General features: G+C 41.8%; 1 protein-coding gene across 19 annotated transcripts in view; it reads right to left on the bottom strand.

Annotated features, from left to right (window-relative positions):
• Window positions 1–23,505, bottom strand: part of NRG1 (neuregulin 1) — a 473,863-nt gene that overhangs the window by 28,166 nt on the left and 422,192 nt on the right. For all 19 annotated transcript variants that reach the window (XM_069777407.1, XM_069777411.1, XM_069777419.1 and 16 more), the window contains one exon: window positions 5,079–5,208. In XM_069777407.1, coding sequence (XP_069633508.1) covers window positions 5,079–5,208 — 130 coding nt within the window. The remainder of the gene's footprint in view (window positions 1–5,078; window positions 5,209–23,505) is intronic.

Raw genomic sequence — 23,505 nt, 5'->3', positions numbered from 1 at the left:
TCTCCATGATTTTGCTATGGTGCAAGAATCTCCCCCTCTTTTTCTCCTGCTGCCAATCTGGTACTATCCTCCTTTTCAAACTGCTTCATCATTTACTCGCCAGGGGCCAAAAAAACCTTCTTATTTGCAAATGCATGTTGTTCAGAATAATCTTCCACCTCTTCTGTCCACCCGAGTTTCATGTGCATTGAAAGCTGTCCTGATATTTTAAATTCCACTCTTCCACAATTGCCTCTAGCCCTAAGGGTCAGGGATGCTGCCCTTGTACAAATGGGACTTTCAGAAAATCACTTTGGCAGAGGACCAGTGTCAGGCATAAACGCTAGTATCTTGTTCAAATAAACCAGGCAGGAATGATTTTTTGTATAATAAAGGTATGTATTGAGGATCTGCAGATGATTCTTTGGAGCTGATTTGCTGTAATGATGTATTTTTTATTAAGGAATGGAGTTTATGTTCTTCAGAGCTAAGGTCCTACCTTTTGATAAGTACCCAGGGTAGAGACATCCCAGTCTCCACAGATATATTTTGTTGAGAAAAATGCAACAAGGATAACTCTGTAATGAAAAGGTGATATTACTGGGCACCATAGAAGACTTTTTGCATCTTTGATAGAAGGCAAAATGCCTTTGATAGAAGCCATTTTGATCTGTGTTACTGAACAAGAGTAAGAATGTTTTACCCCTGTGATTTCAGTTTTATTTTGCACTATGGTGATCTAGTTAAATACTCATCCCTGGAATGCTGGTATTCACACCTGCATTGGCTTTCATTTCATAGGGACCTCTACATCTTGTTTGTCAGGCTCAACCCTACACAATCCTAATGAACGTGCTGCTGATTAAAAGCCTCAGGCTCTGCTCCTGCCACTGGCTGCTGGTGGTTGCTTGCTCCATCTGTGCTTGTTTTCAGATGTTGGTGCAGCTGTGGAGGTGATGAAAACAACTGGAGCACTAGTGTAGACAATGCTGAAATCACTTCCAGACTGAGCAGGGTCAGCCCTGTTGAGATGGCGCTGAAAACAGTTCAGGTGTGTTTATACTCACCCTGAAACTATTGTCAGGAAATGGACTGCAGGACCTGCCACTAAGAATGGGTCCAGGGTGGGCCAGCCGAGATGAGAGCTGAGATGAGCCTGTCTGCCTAGGATTATGTGTGAATGCTAAAGGCATTTTGTCAGATATGCAGTGCAGCACCGTTTCCAGTGTTGTTTGGCAGGTTGTTTACTGCAGATTGTGTTTTTACAAACAGCTTGCAATGGTGTCGTTTTCAAAACATCTTGTCCAGGTCAAAGCTTCCAGATGTTATTTCTTGTTGTGTCTTTCTTTTCCAGTTCATTACACATGTACCATTTTCTTTTATGACACTAGCAAAAGTTGGAGACAAGCAACTCAGGGCAACAAGTAGACCTTTGTGCTGCAAGAGCCTTATAATTTCCTTTCTGCCTAAAAAAAAGGCTACTCGGACTATTTATTTATTTATTAACTGACTGAAACCACAATACTAAACCACATATACTAAAATATTTGCTTTTTTCCTCTACACACAGTAGTTGCAAAGACTGGTATTTGCATGTGTTCAGAAGGCACTTCTCAGAACATCAAATGCATATCATCAAACTGTTTTTCAGCAGGAGAGGAATGGCTGACTGGATCAGGACCTCACATTTCCATTTCATCTGCTGCCTATAAACAAATGCATTGTGGGAGATTTTTTTTTTTTTCCATGGGAAATACAGTACACTTCCATATTTAGTCATCCATTTCATAGCCTAAGTCAGAACTAGTATTCCTGTCCTGCCTGTTGAATGAGTATCTCTGGAACTTTTGCTAGTATCATGGAAACAAATTTTCTCTTTTTGCTGTTTTCAAGAATCTACTGTCAATTTCTATTTCATCAAGGCGTTTACATGAAGATGGATATAGAAAATAGCTATATCATTAAAAAGTACATAATTCACTCTTTTGCTGTTAAGAAAAGAAGCAGCATCCTTCTGTTAGAGAGACGCCTTATTTTCACCTACTGAAATTTGGATGTAAATTCATTTCTTCAGTAACACAAAAGCACTAGAAAAGATGATCTCTGTGAGCAAGAAATCAATTAGTCAGACCAGCAGGGCCTTTGTGGTAGGATACTTCAAAAGAATACTCTAAAAATGTAACAGATATTATATTCATATATATTTTTCTTCAAGTAAGAAACAAACAGTAGGAATTCTGGTCTTAATTTTGTATTTATTGAAGAAGTTATCTGATTTTTTGTCTTCAGTGAACTTGGAGATACATTTCCAACTGAACAGAAATGACTTAGGAACCTCAGTCTCATAGGAAGCCATTAACTTCCCGGCTTCCAATGTCTATGATGTTTTCAAAATATGACTCATGTTCCTATGAAACTTCTGAAAATTTTATACATTAGTTTATTTAAGTAGTCTCAAAGCTTCCTTTTTCATCTTTCATATTTAGAGGTTGTTTTGTTCTGTCTGGGGTCATAATTAAAATACACGTGGGGAACATACGTGCTACCATAGATGTAGCTGTACAATGCCTTACTAAGTCTTGATGCATTTCTTGAGTATTTCACATGGTTACCTCTTGAAAGCAGGGAATTTTTTCAAAGTTCACACCAGTATCCATGACAGCAAGATCAGATCCAGTTTGGATCATTATACAATATATATTTCACAAAACTTTTTTTTTTTTTAATACATACCTAGACTTTAATAGAAGATGGATTTAGGAGCTTCTTTTTTTTTAAATAGTATTGGGGGTTTACAAAACCAGAGATATCACTTGGAAAATTCCATGGTTGTTGTGAATCTGAGTCATGTTTTTTTGGTTAGGGATAAAACCAATTTAGAATGATATGGCTCATGCTTTAGAAATTTTGTTTTGCTCTCAACAGATGGACCATATGGAAAAACGTGAACTTGCTACTGAGGCAGAAATATGAAGAGCAAGTACCATATTTCAAACATTCTGTTTCCACGGGCATGTTCTGGGGGAAGATTTATTTTCTCAGAACAATGAAGGCAATGTGTACTGGTTAGATACTTATTTTAATTAACACTGGAATACTAGAATTAAAAATAGACATCTGTATTTTTAATGAAATAAGAAGAGAACCATACTTTGTCTCTTCCCAGTACACCCACTTTCAAGTACTCACACTTTTATTTCTTACATGGCTGTAGTGTGTCCTGTTTTGCTACACAACACAAAGTTTTAGCTCTGGCAAGTATTAGAGGGCATAGCAAAAGTCCCTGCAAAATAGCGGTGGCCCTGACTGTTCTCAGGATAAGAATCCTTTTCCACTGCCTTACTGTAAATGAGATTCACCCTCTCTGATTTTACAGCTCTGATGCTTTTTCCAAATAGGTCTTGGGCCACCCAGAGACAGGGACATCTGTCAAATTTGGGAATTTCCTTTTCTTTGAACTCCAGCCCCAGAATTAAAGGTTATTTCTTGTCTACAAGAAGGAAAAAAAAATCTCCACTTCATCCAGGTGTCTCTGAGACATTTAATTAAAAAATTAGCCAATGTATAACATCAAAGAACAAACACAGTCAGATCTCTGAATTTAAAAAAAAAGATAAGTCCCCGTACCAGTGAAAATGAGGTACCTGAAACTGTCAAGACAATGCTAATTATTAGCAAGTCTGCTAGATGCTCAGCTCTGCTGCCCTGGAGTTTTCTAAGCAGTGTTTGGATAGGAAGTTGAAACAGGCAGGTAGGCTCTTGTACATGCCCTGGAGAGTCATAGCAAACTGCTCATCTTGTACAGCTGGCTTATAATGCTCATGTAAATTTAACACAAATCTTTCTCTCTCTCTCTCTCAAAAGAGAATCCAACCCACCAGAGCCAGTAACTTTTCCATATTCACTTCAGCTAAAAATGATTCTAAGATCAATGAAATATTCATCACTTTCAGCAACAGAGCAATCTGTGAAAAACCAAAGCAAAACAAAGCTTATAAAGTCCAGGTAACATCCTTCTACAAAAAAAGAAGATGCACAAGTAAAGCAGAACATTGTGGGGTTTGGTATTTGTGAGGGTTTTTTTTGTCCTGGGTGCTTTTTAATTAACAGAAGAGACAAGCAGTCAATGCCCTCCCAACCTATGAAAGCATCATGGACCTTCACCTAACTCACCTACCAGAGTCATCTTAACAGTTAGTGTTTGATTTTTAGTCCTAGTAGACTGAAAATCTATGTAGTTACAGCAGATGACAGTCTTTACTGACCACTGTCTCTTGTCTATCTGAAAACCAGCAATATCCTTACAAAAGTGCCCCCTTTCTGCTCAGTCCTGCTAGGTCCCAAGGGTGTTTGCCAAGGTTTAAATGCTGAGTTCCCTCTCAAGCCAGAGAGAAGCAGTAACTCACTATGACTAGTTCAGCTCCAGATGTAAATGCTTTATGGTGCACCACCAGGCAGGATGTGAACTCCAGTGCTGTAGATCTTCATGGATGTTCTCCAACATAATGGACTATTGCAACAGCCTGATACACCACAGGCCAGGATTTGAGAAAAGTATGCAAGCACACCCTTAAAACTAAACTCATATGAATTCCTGAATCAAGATCCTCACATGAAATAGTAGCCTGCACCAATTACCATGACATTTATTGGTTTTTATGCAATTAAACACAACAGCAAAAACTCCAGTTGTGAATCTGATCTGTTCAGAAAGTGTTCAGTTACTAGAGTAGACAATAGGAATAGCCAGTTTGTCCTGTATGAAGGGTACTTATCCAATGCAGTTACTCACACAGCTTTTTTTTGCTATTTGCAGTGTATTTAGTTTACAGTATCTGTTTCATTATTTCTAATATAAGGCTCAAGTTGTGTTACTTCATGCTGTGTAAACATCAATGGGGCTTGCTGTGCCAGTATCACATGGGAAGATTTCCTGGTTAGCCTCTATTATGCCTCTTATATAGAACACAGAGGTCATTCTTGGTAGGTTTTCACATCCACATACTTAAAAACTAAGAAATTGTTCAGGTGCTCCTTTAAAGAAAAAGCATTTCTGGAACCTGGTGGCTCCACAAAAGTAAGCAAATAGGATATCTTACCTGCACAGATATCTTGGGGGGTTTGGAAGGTCTTTAACCATGTAACACTCTCCCCCATTTACACAGAAGGCTTTCTGCTTTATGTCACATTTTGTGAGATGACTTGTCCCAGTTGTAGATGTGGAAGTGGCTGGAAAAGACAAGAGTGAAAATACACGTCAGAATGGCTTAGTTTTTCTTCCTGACTGGTAAGTGTACTTGTATGTGAGGGAAGAAGTAAGGCCAGGGAGGATTTGGCAACTCCTCTGAGCTCTCTATCTGCTGCTACCACAAGCACTAATTACCTTACCCTGTGTTTTGTTGATCGACACACTGAGTGTTAAAGGCACATGTCAGAAATACGCTACCCCACACCCAGCCTGGGAGGAAGGGAGGATTTCACTAGCCCTGTCCATCAAGTGACCTTAAATTTCTGCAACATTCATGTGTATTTCATTAAAAATGTGTAGTTTATGTGCAGTTACTTATATTGCATTAATTGCATTCAAGTGATTTTGGGGTATAAGAGTCATTACAGACTGCTGATATAGTGCCTAATAAAATGAGGCCCTGGATGAGGTTTCTTCCTGGCATTGCCTTGAAGTAGGTGTTTTTCACAAGGGCTTAACCTGAGGCCCTGTGCTGATTCAGTCACTTGGGACTGAACCCCTTGGTCCAACCACTGCCTTCTTCACAAGGGGGAGGGTGACTGGCTGCATGCTGAATGCCTCTTCCCCTGCTTATTAATGATGTGAACTGTGGCTGCTTTGGTTTGACTCTGTAAGGGAGGGAGAGGATGGGGGGGGTGGAGGCATCGTCCCTTCCTGTGCTTACACAATTGCCACCCGTGTGTCCACAGGAGTCTTTGATCTGGAGGCCAACTTAGCATCTCTTGCAGATGGGCTCATCTGAATGAAGTATTAACATTTTGGGGCCACCAATGCTGCTAGACACCAGTAGGTGCGCAAATTGTTATTAAATGGAAGTACCACTACACCTGCAGCGTTTCTTAGCTTACACCGTGCTGCATTTAAGGAATACCTGGAGAAGGCAGGAGCAGGGTTTAGTTAGCGACCGTTAAAGAGGCTGCCAGGGTAGGATGAGAAATCCCAGCCTTAGGATTTGCCCATGCAGTATCTGTCAAGGAAACAATAGTGCCGTGACCAAAGGGAGCAGTACTGTAGGAGAGACAGTGCTCAAAAAGTCCCCACTGCAGTCATTGCTGGTAACTACTAGTGTAAGGTGAATCTACCTGAGGTTGCCCTAAACTAGCTAACAGCAACAGGGATGATGGGGAAGCCATATTACATCTTCAGCTCCTCATGCTGCTCTGTGCCTGCAAAACCACCTCTGTGAGCTGAGTTAAACCTAAGTCAGGCATGTACCTGCTAGGCTGCAGCTGCAGCCCCAAACCAGAGTCTCTGGTTGCACCCTAGTTTAGATAAGTTTTGCTCTAAATTCTGTCAAAACAGGGTAGGTGTGCTTGAAGCCTGGACACCAATCAGTACCCAGCTCAGGAACCATGCTGCTGATGGGCTATGTGACCTCTAACAAGTCATTCAGGCTTTTCACTTCACTTGATTTTTTCCACCCAAAACTGAATCATTTAGTTGTAAGGTGCTCTCCACTGCTCACAGAAAGCAGCTCAACTTATCCCCACAATGGGTGGGATAAACAGCCCCTCTGATGATGTCTGTCTCCCTACATTGACTGCAGAGCAAGATTAAACTCTTGAGAATATGCCCCTAATTTTTAAATGGCTACAACTAACTGAAGTGACTATCTGTCATCTGTAAAAAGTGGGGAAGATTTCTGCATGGTTTTTGTTTAGCCGTCTCCAGACATAGAGAAGTAAGAAATTTTGTTACAGTACCGAATAAATCCCAGTATTTTTGTTTCTGAAAGATAGCTTCTACCCTGAGGTGGAACAATGCTTTTATCTACTGACTGATTTCACTGGAGTTGGCTAGAAAGCTGCAAGCACCTACACAAAGGTTGTCTGATATTCAAAGCCATTTCTAACATAAAGGCACCCAAGGGGCATGTTTATAGTAGGTGATGCTTGACGTTCTACCATTTGCTGCACACATTGAATCCACAGAAAACATGCTTTTTGCAGATTGGCTATCAACAAATACTACTTACACATTTTCAGTTCTTCTTTCTGAGAATAAGGATGAAGTAGTCCCTGTCACATTTGATTTTCATGTCTTTCCCATCATCTTCCAAGTAAAACTGCATTTTTAGCACTCAGCACTGGGGAGAATGGGGCACCTTGGCTGGCACCATTTTCAGGGTGGCTTTAGCTATCTTGTTTCAATGACACATGAGATAGTGACTCTGATATTTAAGTCCTCTCTTTTACTCCATCAAAATCCCATCTGCCTGTACATCTAACGTCTCTCATACCCCTTCCTTTCTTTGCCATTAATCATCAACGTGTCAGCTTCTTTCTCCTTCTTCCATGATGCCTTGCTTGCATGGGCTGCCCTCCTCTGACAGTCCAGGAAAATCCCTCCTGTGACCTCTTCCAAAACTCAAGCTCCCTCCTGCTTTTCACTGTTGCACCCACCCGTTGTGTCACATCTCCCCAGATGCTGATGTTGACTGGGTCCTCTAAGGCTCCATTGACTGGGGCTAATGAAATGCAAACATGGAGTACTAATTCCTCAAATTAGTAGGATAATAATAATAACAACACATTCCTTTCTCTTGGCCCCTCAAAGCATGATTTATAACCTCTCAGAACAGGATAAATTTATGCCTTGTCTAGAGGCAGGAAAAGGGGTCATGTTTTAAGAGTAGTCTGACACTCTTTCAGCTAGCATCAGTTCAAACAGGACTTCACACCCAATGTTGACAAAAGGCTAGCCAACAGATTGCCATCAGCTCAGCGGTGAAGGGTTGTCTACACTTGATGTCAGTGCGTTGACCACCATCCTTGACATGAATCTTAGGATGGAGAAATTTGCCTTGTGGAAGAGCTTTTCCTTTTTCACTGGCTTGAAAGGAGCCTGGATTATTAGCCCAAAGGAGATGTTTGACATGACATGCAACGGCATACCAAGAACTAAGATGTAACAAACGTGCGTGAGTGAATCCCATCTATATAGTAATGCACATTTTGAAGCCTTTTTGAGTCTTAACAGGTAAACTCACTATTAAGCTTATCCCTGCTGATAGCCTATCCACCTTTTACTTTATTAAAAGACTTCAACCTGCAAGTGAGACAAGCACTCTGAGGATGTCCTCAAGCTCAGAAAGCTAATGCATTAATTTGGAAGGGAAAAAAAGGCAATATTATCTGTGGTATTTCTGACAAAAAACCAATTTTGCTACCCTGCTGTCTAATGGAATGTTTTAAATTGAGTTACGAAGGTAGATATAGTAGCAAGTGGGCTTGTAGCTATCTATAATTGTTTTCATCATCTTGCTTACAGCTTCTTCTTTAACCAGCAGCTCAATCAAAAGCAGATCACCATGGACTTTCGAAGTAACAGTTATTTCCCAGGTGATGTAAGTGAGCTTTGGACAGCAGAAATTGCTCTGAACTGATTACCAGAGATAGGAATAATCTGCAGCTCTCAGAGAAATCTCATCATACAAGGGCTTTACACATATTTGTGAGGAGTGCCTCTACACATGTTTTTGGCATCGCATGTTCAAAACTGTTGTATAAATCTTGCATGAGAATTTTCTCTGCATTACTGATCCATTGGCACCATAGTCCCAATCTGCCTGAGCTATCTAACTCTGTGGGCTCAGGGGGGGGAAAAAGTGTCCAGTGAGTTAATTCTGATATTAATTTTTCTTTGCAAAGGATGCATAGTTTTTATGGCATATGGCCAGTACTCAGTGTATGCACTGTAAGTCTATTTTGCAAATTAAATACAAGAAATGCTAACTATGGTTTTGGGTTTCACTTAAAGCCACATGACGGAAGAAATGTGGTGTTTGGGAGCAGGTGTTCATCAGAGGCCATTTCATACAGTCCACAACTAGCCCCAAAACACTGCCTTTCCATACATCTCTAGCAGACATGGGCTTGGAGGATGTATAGTGCAAATGACAGGCAGCAGTGAGGTAAGGCACAGCTGTAGACCACGAATCTGTGCGTTGTTCTTTATTCACCTAGTCAAAATTCATACCTCCTTTCTTTTCTGTAATGTTTTCTTCAGCTATACAAGCACAAGATAGAAAAGCTGGTTTGTTCTAGAGTCCTATACCAAACCCCTAGCTTATTGAAAGGACTAAATTACATGCTGTAATTAAATTTGAAAATATCATGCATGAGATAAGATCTGAAAACACTGCATACTCTACCTTTTTTTTTTCCCTTCCCTGAATGCAGAAACACCACACTTGAAAAAAGGAACTGCAGGCAGTATGAACAAAGTCCCCACTAATGCAAATATTCACATGACACTGAAAAACAAGGAGATCTGCTCCCATCTATGGGAACTGCCTAAAGCCATTAACAAGAAGAAAAATAGGAGCTATTGCATTTTTCAAAAACTACTCTCTAAAACATGAATTACTGCTGTAAAACCACTTTAGGGTAATTTCATGTTAAGCAGACAAAACTTTATGTAATTCTGAGCTTACCTGGGGGATCTCTGACCCTTTTTTGTCTTGAAACAGAAAAATGCATTCTCTTTCTCTCTCTTGCTTTCCAAAAATCCCTCTGAAGTTCAGTGGCTACAGCAACTGGACTCCCAGGCTCTGCACAGGTGAGGCAGTCTGCTGAGAGGAGCCTTAAGGGTTGTCTGAGTACAGACTGAGAGGGAAAGGCTTTGCAACCTAGACAGAATAGTATCCATGCCTCTTCAAACTGAGTTTCTGCAAAGCTGGTGTAAAATCAGAGGACATGCTCAAAGTCATACAAGGTGACTAGTGAGATGCTTATGATTCAATGGAGACAAAGTCAAGTGGCAGCTGCAGCACAAAGGAAGGTTCGCCATTCTCACTGGAAGGCCACTTACAGATTGTAAATATGCCACCTTATTGGACTGCAGGTGGAGACCTTTCCAGTCCCTTTTTGTGAACAAAAAGAGTAAATTACTGGGAAGGAACATAACAAACACTTCCGCTTATCACTGTTTGCTAAGACTAAGGCTTGAGCAAAGCCTACTTGAAGCTTATGCCAGTGGAAGAGGAAGGGACCTGCATGGACTAAGGGACGGACAGAAGGAAAGGAGGAGAGTGAGTCCACACAAGCAAGCTTTGGGGTGATGAAGTGTGTGCCCCCAGAAGAAAGTCAGCTTTACTAATTCACACTCCCTCGCTTGAAGCTCATTAATTTCTTTAAAAGTACAATCCAATTCCCTCTTGACTTGATGATGGGCAGTTTAAAGATGTCCAGCCCTGATCTGCAGCGTAGATTGATTTCCCATGTAACCTTGACTGTAGAACTGTATCCCTCTATGTCTCAGTTAAACATTTTCTTCCCGCTGAGTACTGAGCCTCTTCAGCTCACTCTGACTTCCCCGATGAGCCTAACTTGCAAAGTACTTGTGACTCCAGAAAAGCCTGGCATTTCTGTACTGCACTGAATGAGGAAAACTGCTGGTTCCAGCATAACTGTGGGCAGCAAAAACTATATAGGTACCTTCAAGGAGAACAGAAGCCAAAACCTGAGAGCAATCAAAAACTAGCCCCTTTCTGAACAGACAAGAATTTCCATTTTACCAGGTGTGTAGAAGGATTTCGTGTCCGTCATCCTTAATGGTTCAAGCTGAAGCTGCATCCATGTAGCTCTGAACATACCAAAGGTTTAAAAAAACTACCAACACCAACAAATAAACCTCAGAGAAAAAAAAAAATCCCAAATCTCTATAGGAGGCATTTATGGTCTATTTCATGGGGCTGCTCAGAACTGTTTGTATTACTTTGGTGATGTAATATGGTAAACTGGCTGTCCAATCTAGTTATAAATTTTTTTCAGCCTCTATCTTCACAAAAAACATGCAGTGTAACAGATTCCTGGGACCTTTACAGGAGATCATTTAAGGAGCCTGCTGTTTTGCCAGCAGCTTGAATTAAGTGCTTACAAGTTAGTGGAATTACTCTCTGGCCCTAAGGCAGTGCTTTCTCACTTTGGCACTATCTCTATGAAGATCAGGGCCAGCAAGAAGGAAACAGGAAATTGCTGGGTCTGCAAGATAGGAACTTCAGGAAAGTTTGAGAGCACATAAACTCTTGCTGAACCAAGGCAGCGTGTCCTTCTTCCCCTTAAGACATGGACTCGGCAGCGGTTTCCCCTCATGAATCCAACCTTAGTAAAGCAAATGAAAGCAAAAAAAAAAAAAAAAGAAAAAGAGAAAGAAAAACAAAGGACAGACGCTTCAGCTCACTGCACCACCCAATCGCTTCCTCCCTGATAGGCCAACAGACTGACCCAGTTGGCAGGCATGTGACTGTGAGACCTGCACAGCATCTGGCTCACCACAGAGGGTCAAGAGGTGACACATGCTAAAGACGGCCCAACCAGGAACAATTTTTGTTTGCTTCCTTTAACTTTGAGATAGGAGGTAAGATGGGCAGAGACACACATAGCCCACGGGTTGTTTGTGAAGAAATGCAAATACTGCTTGCAAACAGTAGAGTTTTTAGAAAAAGGGGGGCAACATGGGTTGTGGAAGAGTGCAAGGCTACACGGAGAGACCTGGTTGAAACTGGGCTTTGAGACAACACATACTTTCCCATTGCCATGAAAGATGTTAGCTTTCACTTTAGGGTGATAAGCGCCAGACAAAAGGTCTGCAAGGGCCTTTAGAAAACATTCCCCACCTGGTGAGGGGAAATGTGAATGGCAAAACACAAGGCAGTGACAGGTCAGAGGGTCCCAAGAGGAAAAATGTGTGTGTGGTGGGGAGGGGCAGCAAAAAAAGAAAAGAAAGGAGGTGCTGAGGAAATATGCATAGATGGAACTGGTGCAGGAAAAAGAGGTCTAAGCCCAGGAATGCTAAGCTGACAGCCACATAGGGAAGTGCCTTTACTACTGAGGGACTCTCAAACAACCTTGAAAATGCCAGCAATGAGTGGGTGGGCCTGAAAACTTGTAGGCCTTACATTAAAGCAGACAGCAGATAAGGAGCTAAATGCAACTGCCATGACATAATGAACTTCATCCAGTGTGGAGTCCTTTGCTGCGTTGGAGAACGTCCCACCATGTGGAAAAGTGTGGGTGGCCAAATAAACTGTAGGAAAGAATTTCTGGCTCACCTTGCTTCAGAGGCTGCACTCTGCTCTTTTCCAAGCTTACTGTGCAGCAAGGTAAGGTAAATAACTCATTGGGCTGGAAATTCATAATGGGGGCAGAGCCCAAGCAAAACAACCCGTAATACATTTGGTAAGGTGTGCTGTATCATGGGGGACCTCACTCCTGTGTATCATCTCACAGCTCCTCCACAGAGCTCTGAAAGGTGTCCTCAGGCTGCTGGCAAAGGACCATCAGTGCAGATGCAGAGCAGGCCCTCAAAACTCTGAGGAGACTTAAAAAACAAGGTGAAGCTTCACAAAGCAAGAACTATCCCAAACAGTCCAGTTCCTCCTCCAGTGCACAGCTAGAGGAGCCAATGCATAAAGAAGAGAAATCAACTGTTGGACAGGTGAGAAGCTATCTTCTTTTGCATGTTAGGGTGTAGATACCAACCCCAGGAGAACTGATTGCACCAAACCACTGGGCAGGTCAGGTTTTACTGTTGGTGTCATGACTCTGCCTAATCAATGCAAAAGGGACTACTGCACCATCTGCAGTTGCATTATTGCCTGGAGAGGTGACTGATGGGACCTAGCTGGAAACCTCCATCCTGGCAGAAGAACTGGACTTGAGCTAGTAAGGCAGAGAACTTGGGCTCTTTTCTCAAGTCTCAAATGCCCTGATTCCGCAAGGCAGCATGTGGAGCACTCTAATGCAAACAGCATCATTTCTGCATAGAGCAAACAATCATACTCAACAGTTCTAACTCAAAAAGACTTTTAATTTAAAAAAAGGAGAAAAGAAGGGCCTTGACAGAACTGAAAGGGCAAACACACAAAGACTACAAAGATTATGAAGACAGATTGCTGTCCTTCAAGGAACTGTCCAGAGAGAAATCCTTACACTATCCTAGGGCCCTGCCAGCTGCCCAAATCCAACTGCAGGTTTGGCATGTCAGTAAGCTCCCAGAGGCAGCAACTACAGCTGTGCTTACAGTGCTTTCCCTGCCTCAGGATGCAAAATCTAGATTTTTTCCCTGTCCTGGTTTGAGCTGGGACAGAGTTAATTGTCTTCCTAGTAGCTGGTACTGTGCTATGTTTTGAGTTCAGTATGCGAAGAATGTTGATAACACTGATGTTTTCAGTTGTTGCTTAGTAGTGTTTAGACTACAGCCAAGGATTTTTCAGCTTCTCATGCCCAGCCAGCGAGAAAGCTGGAAGGGCACAAGAAGTTGGCACAGGACACAGCCAGGGCACCTGACCCAAACTGGCCAACGGGATATTCCATACCATGTGATGTCACATCTAGTATAGGAACTGGGGAGAGTGGGGGTGAGGGAATCGCCACTTGTGGACTAACTGGGTGTCGATCAGTGGGTGGTGAGCAATTGCACTGCACATCATTTGTACATTCCAATCCTTTTATCATTGCTGTTGTCATTTTATTAGTGTTATCATTATCATTATTAGTTTCTTCTTTTCTGTTCTATTAAACCGTTCTTATCTCAACCCACAAGTTTTACTTCTCTTCCTGATTTTCTCCCCCATCCCACTGGGTGTGGGGGGGGAGTGAGTAAGTGGCTGCGTGGTGCTTAGCTGCTGGCTGGGGTTAAACCACGACATTCCCTTATTCAGACCATGTCTGATGCTTTCTGTGAGGACTGCGTTGATCATGTGGTTCACCAGTGCTATAACCCACATTCAATTGCTAAAATAAATAATAATAAAAAAAATCTAACTCTGATTAGCTGCAGTTAGTCTCAGCTCAGGTAGAAGGACTGTCTTACTGCTCCTGAATGTTACTGTAGCAGAGGACTGTATTACAGGTTCCACCTGGTACCATTAAGTTTGCCTTGATGGGTACGTAGTGATACTGACATGACTATTTCCTTATCATTTGAGTATTGAAATACTTCCACCCCATTACAACATAGTCAGTCAAAATCTGTTCTCATTCCTCATTCCTCTGAAGGTTTTTTCTTATTAATTCCAAGTATCCAGTTATATTTCTACAGATAAATGCAAAATCTCTTCACTTCTTTAGTGCTATCTGCTCACAGAGATGCAGGGATAATAAAGACTATTCAGCAGCTTATGAGAGGAAGTATGCAAGCTTTCTATTACAAATGATGTTTCATATAAAGTCAACATGATAATCCTTGTGGGGAACCTTACCTCAGGAAAGCATTTCAGCAAGAACATCCTTAAAGCTTAGCCCACACAAATTCAAGATAGCACTCAAGTACCTGCTTAATTTGTAGTCACATTCACTTCCATGTTTTTCCTTGGTGTCTTTAAAAACTTTTTCTGAAGTAGAATGGATTTCAGCACAGTGCCTTAAGAGTTTAGCCTTGTTGAAGGCAAAGCTTGCCCACTGAATACCCCACATTAAATAAGTTTGCAAGAGAAAGCTGTGTCTGCAACCTTTCCTTGAATAATTCTAAATGTCCAGTCCAGGATTCCTAGGCATGCATTAATCTGTCTCCTACTGCATACTCTGCAGTGGAAAGCATTTACTAGTTTACTAATTCCACAGTGAAACAAGCTTTCATTGATTTTGAAGCACATCTTCAAAGTCATTAAGGGCATGTCGCCTCCCCCTACCCCCATCCCCAAAGCACAGAAGACTACCTGTTGCTTTCCCAGTGGCCTTCTGCTTCATGGGGGTGGCCATGAGAAGAAGCCACTGCAAGCTTAAGGCATGAAAGCAATGTGCTGGCCCTGAGGCAATTACAGCTCAATCTTTTTAGCCAGCCTGAAATCCCTGGGTGGTGAGGAAAAGCAGACTTGCAGAGATTGGCTCTTCTGATTTAATGGTAGCTCTTGTGACACCCTTTGAAACACAGACTAGTACAGAAATACAGCTCCATTTCTAAGTCAAAGATATGGCAAAGGCAACTTCTTTCACAAAACACAAAGGATTGCTCACAGGTTGCCAAGTATCTCCTTGATATCTATGATAAGAAAGCATTACAAGAAAGGACACCCAAGAAGACTGGCAAGTATGGGAGATAAGTAAAAGAACAAGAATGCTTATTGAAGACAGCTTCTTTCCTAAGGCACTGAAGCTTGAATTTATTTGTCAGTTTACTTTGATATTTGTATTCTAGCAGAGATTTCCAAGGCCTCAGATTTCTTATTTTTTTTAAAGGTGCTTTACAATTGAAAACAAGTTGTGAGATACAACCAGCAGAAAAGAAGAAAGACTTACTCTCTTGCTGTTAAAACTTATTCCTTACATTTGAAATGGACAGTTCCCCTTGGAAAAAAGATAGGAGAAACTGTTAGACAGAGCTGCTGGGTCTCTCATGTAGGTTTTGTTGGAGGATCCAGCTTCCTGGGCTGTTTTGGAGTTGCTCACTGAGACCAAGGAGAAAAAGCTTCTCCAGGTGGCTGCAAATTTCCACTCTGCTATACATGAGCACAGCCATGGGACCTGTCTTTTCTGAAAAACACAGAGTTACCACTTCCCTGCTTGCAATTTGTCTCTCCAGAGGACAGTGGTGGAGAGAGACATTATTTGGTGCTTTGCTTGTAGCAAGATCCTTTGGACTCTGTAAGCAGGGTGCTTTCATAGCAAACTGTCAAAGCACTTGAAATTCTTATCAAAGAAAGTGTTTTCTGCAGTAAGGGAGCCTTTCCTCATTCCCTTCCTTAATTTGCAGCCTGGAGGTATAAAACTGTCACTGTTTATAGTTCTGTTTGAAAATCAGTGTGTATGAAATGGTACCCAGGGAAAACATACTCATGTCAGTAAAAAGGCAAACAAGAATGGCCTAGAAAACACGACTAATGGGGCAAAATGGAAAGATTTCAGGTTGCGTAGCCTGAAAGAAGTTTTTTTCGAACTGTGGGCTCTAGTTCTGCTGGGACTGACTCCAACAGGCTTCAAAGGATGGTGTGATTTGTCAGGAGCAGCTGCATTAGCAGGCACGAGCTCAGTGTGTCCCCAGCAAAACCTGCCTGTGATGACTGCTGCCCCTGCCCAAGACCTCTGTGAACTGCTTCGGATGGCAGTTGCGAGCGCAGAGGAGCAAGTGCCTACACCCAGAGCCAGTCCTCTCAGACTGCTCTCCCTCCTCTGCCCTCATTCCTGCAACTTCTGCCACCACTTGCATTAAAGAGTGTGCAGTACTTCAGCTTGGGCTTACTGGCAAAGCTCGGTGGCAAAACTTCAAGTTACTGCAAAGGGAACGGGATGCTGTCCTTAATTAATATGTATCAACTAGGTTTTGTAAACATGAACAGTACTATATTTGTTGCAATAAGGACTATCTTCCACCTATCAATGGCACTGTTTGTTCTGGCACTTCATTTTACTTACCTGCTAACCTTATTATATTCAGCTATTATTTCTTCAGTGAAGTTATATTTTAATGTGCTGATACAGTAAGTGTCATTTAATCAGTACCTGTTCTCAAGAAACATCAGTGAGGACTATGCAATAAACATGTCACAGTGCCAGACAGTTCTTAAATGTTTATGAAAAGTTGGAGGGGTTTTTTTTCACTTTAAAAGAAGTACATTAAAACAAGCACAAGGTTATTTAACTAGCCTCTAAAAAAAGTCTGGTAAGAAAAAATACAACCATGTAGAAAAATAAAATGTGTTCATGTTGAGACTAAGTGGCACATTTCCTCCAGCAGTTAATTTCTACAGTCTGGTTATAAATCTGTCAAAAATCAGATTTATGATGAAATGTTAACAGATTCCAAGCAATTGCTGTGTTAATGGAGTCACTGTCATACTCATGTATTTGTGCAGACACAGACCTGCAAAAGGGATGGATCCACAGGAGTGAGAAAAGGGTTCAACAGCCTGAGCAGAGTGTGTCTCTTTGCAAGAGGCAGTCTCAGAGTGAAGGAGAACATGCAGTCCAGATGATCATCCTACTTTCAAGAAATCTTGAAAACCAGGATTTTTGTCCAGCTAAGGGAGGAGATGTGGCAAGAGTGCAAGCACAGTCACTTGAGGGAAACCTTGTGACCAAAAAAAAAGCCCCATTTACACATGGCAGCTGCCTTTCGAACATAAACCATTTTTGCTAAGGCAGTGCTATCCTTGCTCCTTGCTCTTCAGCTTAGAAGGAGCTCTTTGCTGGTATTTATTATTTCTGTCACTGTAAACAGAGCTGGGATGCTGTTGTGTACCAAGATCAAGGAGAACACCAGTCAGAAATGCAAAGAGTTCACAGGGCATGTAAAGGGCAAGAAACAGAGGTATGCAGAGATGGGGACACAAGAAAACATCAAGAAACTCTTCATGGTGACAGCCAAGATTTTTTGTAGGTTCTTCCACAAAAGAGAATATTCCAAGTAAAATGAAGATGTGTGGCTTACAGACAGCCCTTCCAAGCAGGGGGCAACATCTGAAGTGGCTGTTTGAACAACTGTTTTATGGAAAGCAGCACCCAATTGCTGCCTGAAGGTGGGAACCTGCACCTACAGGGTGATCAGAAGGGAAGAGGGGATAAGCTGTAAGGGGGCTGGCATGGAATGAGATGAGAAACTACTGGAGGGATGCAGAAGGAAAGCACTGGTGACACTGGAATAGCCTGATGGGGTGGAGGTCCTAGGTGTGCAGGTAAAAGCAGAAAGCTGTGTTCTAGTGGTGTCATGCACAAGGAGCCCTACAGACACAGGGAGCCAAGCTGGCCATCCACCTAGCCTACACCTTTTCAACCTCTTCATTTCAAAGCACTACATGGGTGAAAGGATCACCTTTACTCCTGTAGACTGGGCCTAATCTTTCGGGTTCATTGCAGAAAACTGTTGGTGCATGTGGTACCCTACCAATGACCTTTCAAGCACTCCATTTGCTCCAAATACTTTTGAGTCCCTTTGTATCAAAATGGAAGCACATTTTCATTACTAAACCTTTTAGAGGGTTTGTTTTTCCATCTTCTTTCAGTCTACAAACTGAATAGTTATGGTTTCTCAACTGCTGCATCCATTTTATGGTGCCATGAGGTGTACCTTCAAGCAAAAATCTGTGCTAATGAGAACCTTGAGTGTCAAATGTGTCATTGCCTCCTGCAGGTGACTGAGGAAACTGCCATGCACCACCCCACAGGAGAGACCCCGGGGATTGCCCTCGTCATATTGCTCGCCTGATAGCATTGTTTCCTGGATTTCAGCTAGTAATTTAACAAAGTCCAAAAGACAGTGCAAAGGCAGAACAGAATTGTGTGCCCAAGCCCTGAGAAGCTAGGTTTGGTTTCCACCAAAAACCAGAATGTGCTTCACATGCCACAATTATTGGGCAGATGTATCAATCTTTTCCATGCTTGTTCTAGGGTTAGGAATAAAGAGAAATTCCTGAAGGTCTCCAGGACAGGACAGCAATTTGGCACAAACCAGTGAAAGGGGAAGCTACCAAGTGCTCAGGGCCAACATTTTAGGCAAACACTTGACAGTGGCAGCGGTGGAGCTTTCCTGAAGTTATGAAAGATGTAGGCTTAGCATTTATTTATTTAAAAATATTGTCTTTCAGTGTGAGCTAAAACAAGAAGATCAATAGTCTGAGACATTTAAAAAACCTGAGTCAAGCCTTCAAAATCCTGAGATTAGTTTAGAAGGAGAACAGCAGGATATTAAAAAATCATTCACTCAGTGTTTTGTTGCTTTTCAGCCTTTGAGCCTAGTTTGTATTGCAACCCAAAAAGTTTGGCTTTCCCTCTTTCCTTTTAAATGAAAGCTAAAATGTAGCTTGAAGAAAGAAACCAAATGCTGCAGAGATTCTGCCTACTTTGTGTGCTGGTAGCACTGCAACAGCATTTTACCATAGCTTGAGAAATAATGCAATTCACTGCAAAACTGCCTCTAAATACTGCTTTGAAAGGATCCTTGGCTGCTGTACCCAGACTGTACTGCAAGGAGCAATTTACCAGTGTGGGGGGTGATGACCGTTTTAGTAATGAGCAATTTTTTTGACTCTTAGGAATATTGAGACAAGGCTGAGCCTTTCCACAGGACAAAAGTAGACACTGGCTGCTTTTCTCCAGGGCTGCTGCCTCCCTTACCAATTTGCACCTCCAGAAACTCAGTAAAGTTCCTGGCACAAAGACCCCAGTGAATATAAAGTAAGAACAGCAATTCTAGCCTAAACCCATGCTGCCTTTCACAGGATGCATTTCCTCACCGGAAGATACTTCAAGGTCAATGAAGACAAGGCAAAGTTTGAGTATCTCAGGGCAAAACAAGGACCTTTTATTTCTTCAGGGTATTCTCTTACAGTTGAGCAAAGCAGACTTCATGTCTTTTTCAACTTCCCTGTTGAATCAGAGACCTACGTCAGCTATCTGCCTTACTTAACCTTGGTCAGCAGGACACAAAGCCTAAATGACAGATATTGCTGTGGCAGACTCTGTCTTCCTCCATTTACCCAACATGGCTTGCTTCATTCCACCAAAGCCACGTATTTTGTTACCAGCAGCAGCAATATCATAGCAGCAATGAAAGTCTTGTGTTGGTAGTAGGCCAGTGGTGAGCTAAGTTACAGTGCTTGTACAATCTTTTACTCTCCCAGTACTGTAGACATGACCCCTAGGTGCCATTAATTTCCATGGCCTTTATGAAACTCACTCAGTGGGATGAAATTGCATTTTACTGTGCAAGGAGCGTGCTTTGAGACAAAAGGGCAAACAGGCCAGAAGGATTTATCTGCCAGAGTCACTTGACTTGACTGAAATGAGAAACTGACCCACTGAGAGAGAGGAGAGTGGGTCCTTCTCCTCTCTGACATTTTTGCACGATTTATCTGCTTTTATTTACATGCACCAATGAAGAGTGGTCCTTTGAGCACAGCTTTCTTCAATGTTTCTAAGCCTAAGAGCAGCTATTCGAATTAAACAGTTTGAGACACTGCTGGCATGAAAATTAGTGAATTTAAGCATCTAGATAAAACTTTTCCTTTTTAGCTAGGGATGAAAACAAAAACTAACTTAAAACATTCACATGTAGGGAAAGATAAAAGTCTAAATCAGTGGACGATAGCTCTAATTAAAGAGTTGACTAATGGAAAAATGACTTTATGGATAATAAAATCATAGTAAGTATAATATGAAATACATTTGCTTAACTTCTAGCAGTAAGCCTTTTTTTCTTGTTTTAGTCTGTTAGTTTTATGTGGTCTTTCAGAAATTTTTCATGGAGTACGATCTTTCCTTCATTACTCATGCTGATCAGAAGAAATTTGGGTATCAAAGAGATATCCATTAAGAGATGATGCTAGAAAAAATAAAATTAAAAATTTTTTCATGCATTTTGCTAAGCTAGAAACAAGTTCAAGAAGCCTGATGAACCTATTAAGCAATTTTGTGTTTCCAAAAGCATGACTAACGTTTTTTACTTCCTAAGTTTTATTTACTAACTAGTAATCGAAACTAGAGAAAAACTTCAAGAAGTCAGTAGATAGCAGTTAAGAAGAGTAGAGAGCAGTTAAGAAGAATGTTTAATATTTTTAGAAGGACTTGGAAGTAAACAAATTGGAAAAAGAGGTGGATCAATATTTAGAATATATTTCTCTGCTTCCTTGGAAAAGAATGAAAACCCTGACAGTCATAGCTTTTCCTGCAAGGAAAAAATCACTGTCTTAATTTCATTTATCATTTTGCTCTAAATTGTGATGAAATACACTACATGAAAATTGATAAAAAAGAAAAAATAAAGCTTTGACCTGAATAGTTATCAAAATCTTTTAGGTATATTGTCAACACATACAGCTCTTGTCTGGTGCATATGCCATCATGTCTGTCAGACTGGTGCAGTATATGCTGTTTGTGTCATGGGTGCCCATTAGGGGAGCAGAAAATTACAGATGTCTGAAAAGTAATGATACTGATTTTTCAAGAAATTCTACCAAAAATCCTTTCTTTTTTTACTCATTTAGTACTCAGTAGTTGGGATAGACTCAAAGTGGTTCCTCTAAAATAAAAGGTACAAGCTCTTGCTATAGTATACTGCTGGTTTTGGTTGGACCAGCTTGAGAACTCTTGAGCTGGCCTGCTTTTCAGACAGGCTGAGCTCATCCTGCCTTGAAGCTGCCTTGAATTAGGGAGTCCAAAAATGGAAGTACCCCAAAACTCAGCAGTCTCTTTCTAGAATCTGAGTTTAAATGCAACAGTATGAACTCCTAGTGGAATTAGCCTGGGTCTGTCTTGTAACTGAGATCAGTGCTTGGCCCGAAGTCAACAGCAGACACATTTTACAAATGAGTGAGAACAGGATGCCATTCATTACCTCCCATCTTTCACACATATTCTGTGTGATCTGGTGGAGTGTGTCCCATTGGAAAAATAAATGGAAGAGGTTATCGCTTTGAGATAAAATGGGAAAAAGCAAGTTTCAGGGATTTCATCTTTGACCTTATTACAGCCTGAAATTTGCCAGCTAGACTCTGTTTCAAAAGGCTGAAAAAGAATTACGGCTGCCTAAAATGATACTGCCCCTGACTCTGTGCAGACCTGAAGTCCAAGCCTGGCTCTCACTGTTTGTAGCAGTGGACCTACAGAGCACAACATTTACCCCTTTCTATTTTCAGATCCTTTCACCCTCCTGCCGACAGTTTATTCTAGGCTGTGCCAGACCAGCAGTCCAGTCTGTCTGTCTGTCTCTGTGTTTCTTGTCACATTTCTTCCCTCTTGTCCTCCCCACAACCCTCCTGCTTCACCAGTCAAAGCCATTTCATTTTCTTCTCCCTACCCCATTTATGTGCCCTTACAGCACTGTCCCTGCAAGATGTAAGGACAGCAGGGATATTCTGGGGCTCCAGCAGCACCAGACCTTAACAAATACTGTCCTGCAGGCTAGTGAAGCACGCGGCAGCAGGTGATGTGCTGGAGTAGCAAAGATGCAGCTTCCCTGCTACCAACTTGAACAGGGCTGTCCTCTTTCCTTACCTCCAGGTATGAATTTACCTGGAGGGCAGGAGAAGTGCGTAATCAGGTCGAGCAAGAGAGGCTGGGGGGGTTCTTGTCCGGGAACAGTCTCGACACAGTAACCTGTACATGTCAGTAATTGCATCCCCTGCGTGTTCTGGTGTGCCTGGCTCCTCAGCCAGACTGACTGCTCTCTGGAGACAGGCCTGGTTATATCTTGATACAGAACATGCCCTTAGTGTTAAATAAAGGGTCACAAAGAAAAGCCGCAACTCAGCTACTTAGCCTGACAAAAAAGGCCTTTTAAAGCATTTTTGAAGTGGTCCATTTTGCTAGGACTTCAGCAGGCTATTTATTAAATAGACCTTACTGCTTTGGATTTGAAATTGGAGCTTCAGCTTTTCTATGCGTTTCTTTTCCCTAGCCCTTACTTAGGCCTTTCTGGAATTTTAGTAGAGAATGAATTAGGAACAAGTGACAGGCACATTATGAGAAGAAATTACCAAGCAATACAGGGCAAGAAAAGTGAAGCAATTATGTGAGCTAATTGCAGCCAATGAGGTAAGGAAGCTGAAGAAAGAACAGCCCTTTCTTAGTCTGTTAAATAATTAACGTTTGGGCTTCAACTTTACACAAAACGTAGCTCAGACAGCCTGCTTAAAGGACAAGCTTGATGCAACATGCATATATACTGTTCCCAAGGTGTGCAAGGCCTGTCCACTGGGAGACGGTGGGCCTGGGTCTCAATCTCACAGGCTCTCAAATGCCTTGAAAAACCCTGCCTGGAGTCACACTTTGGTGAGCAGCTCTGGAGGAGCTCAGGTTGCCTGGTCCTGCTGTGTTCAGTGCCAAGCTATGGTGAGCAGACCTGCGGGAGCATCCTCTGACTGTGCAGTAATGCCAGCCCTGCTCACCACGGACAGAAATGTTCCGGACATGCCAATGCTTGCTGTCTGTCCTCAAAAATCCACTCAGCTCAGTGCTGCATTTTGTGCTGTGCTCCAGCAACACTCCAGCTACCTGTGGAGCTGATTTAACTCCCTGATCAAATGATGCGTTGGTTCAGGCTGTGCTTTCACACATTGCAGCCTAATAATACTGCTTCAGTCCCTCCCTTTATGACACATATAATTTTTTTAGGAGATCATATCTTTTCTTTTGCAAAGTTCTTTCCAACATACAGTAAAAGTAATACTTAGAGCAAACAAGCATGGATGCAGATCAAGATTGTCAGCTATGATCATTTTATGGTGACCTCGGAGAGGGTGGGATTTCAAAGACTCAAGTCAAAAGAATCAAGTGAAATTTTGGAGTTGGTGGCATGCTTTCTGGCAATGGTCTGTTGCAGGAGAAAGAGAGTCCAAGGTAAAT

This window comes from Haliaeetus albicilla, chromosome Z (genome assembly GCF_947461875.1).
Source record: "Haliaeetus albicilla chromosome Z, bHalAlb1.1, whole genome shotgun sequence".
Classification (NCBI taxonomy): domain Eukaryota; kingdom Metazoa; phylum Chordata; class Aves; order Accipitriformes; family Accipitridae; genus Haliaeetus; species Haliaeetus albicilla.
The sequence above is the reverse complement of the archived record's forward strand: the minus strand, read 5'-3'. Positions and strand labels throughout refer to the sequence as shown.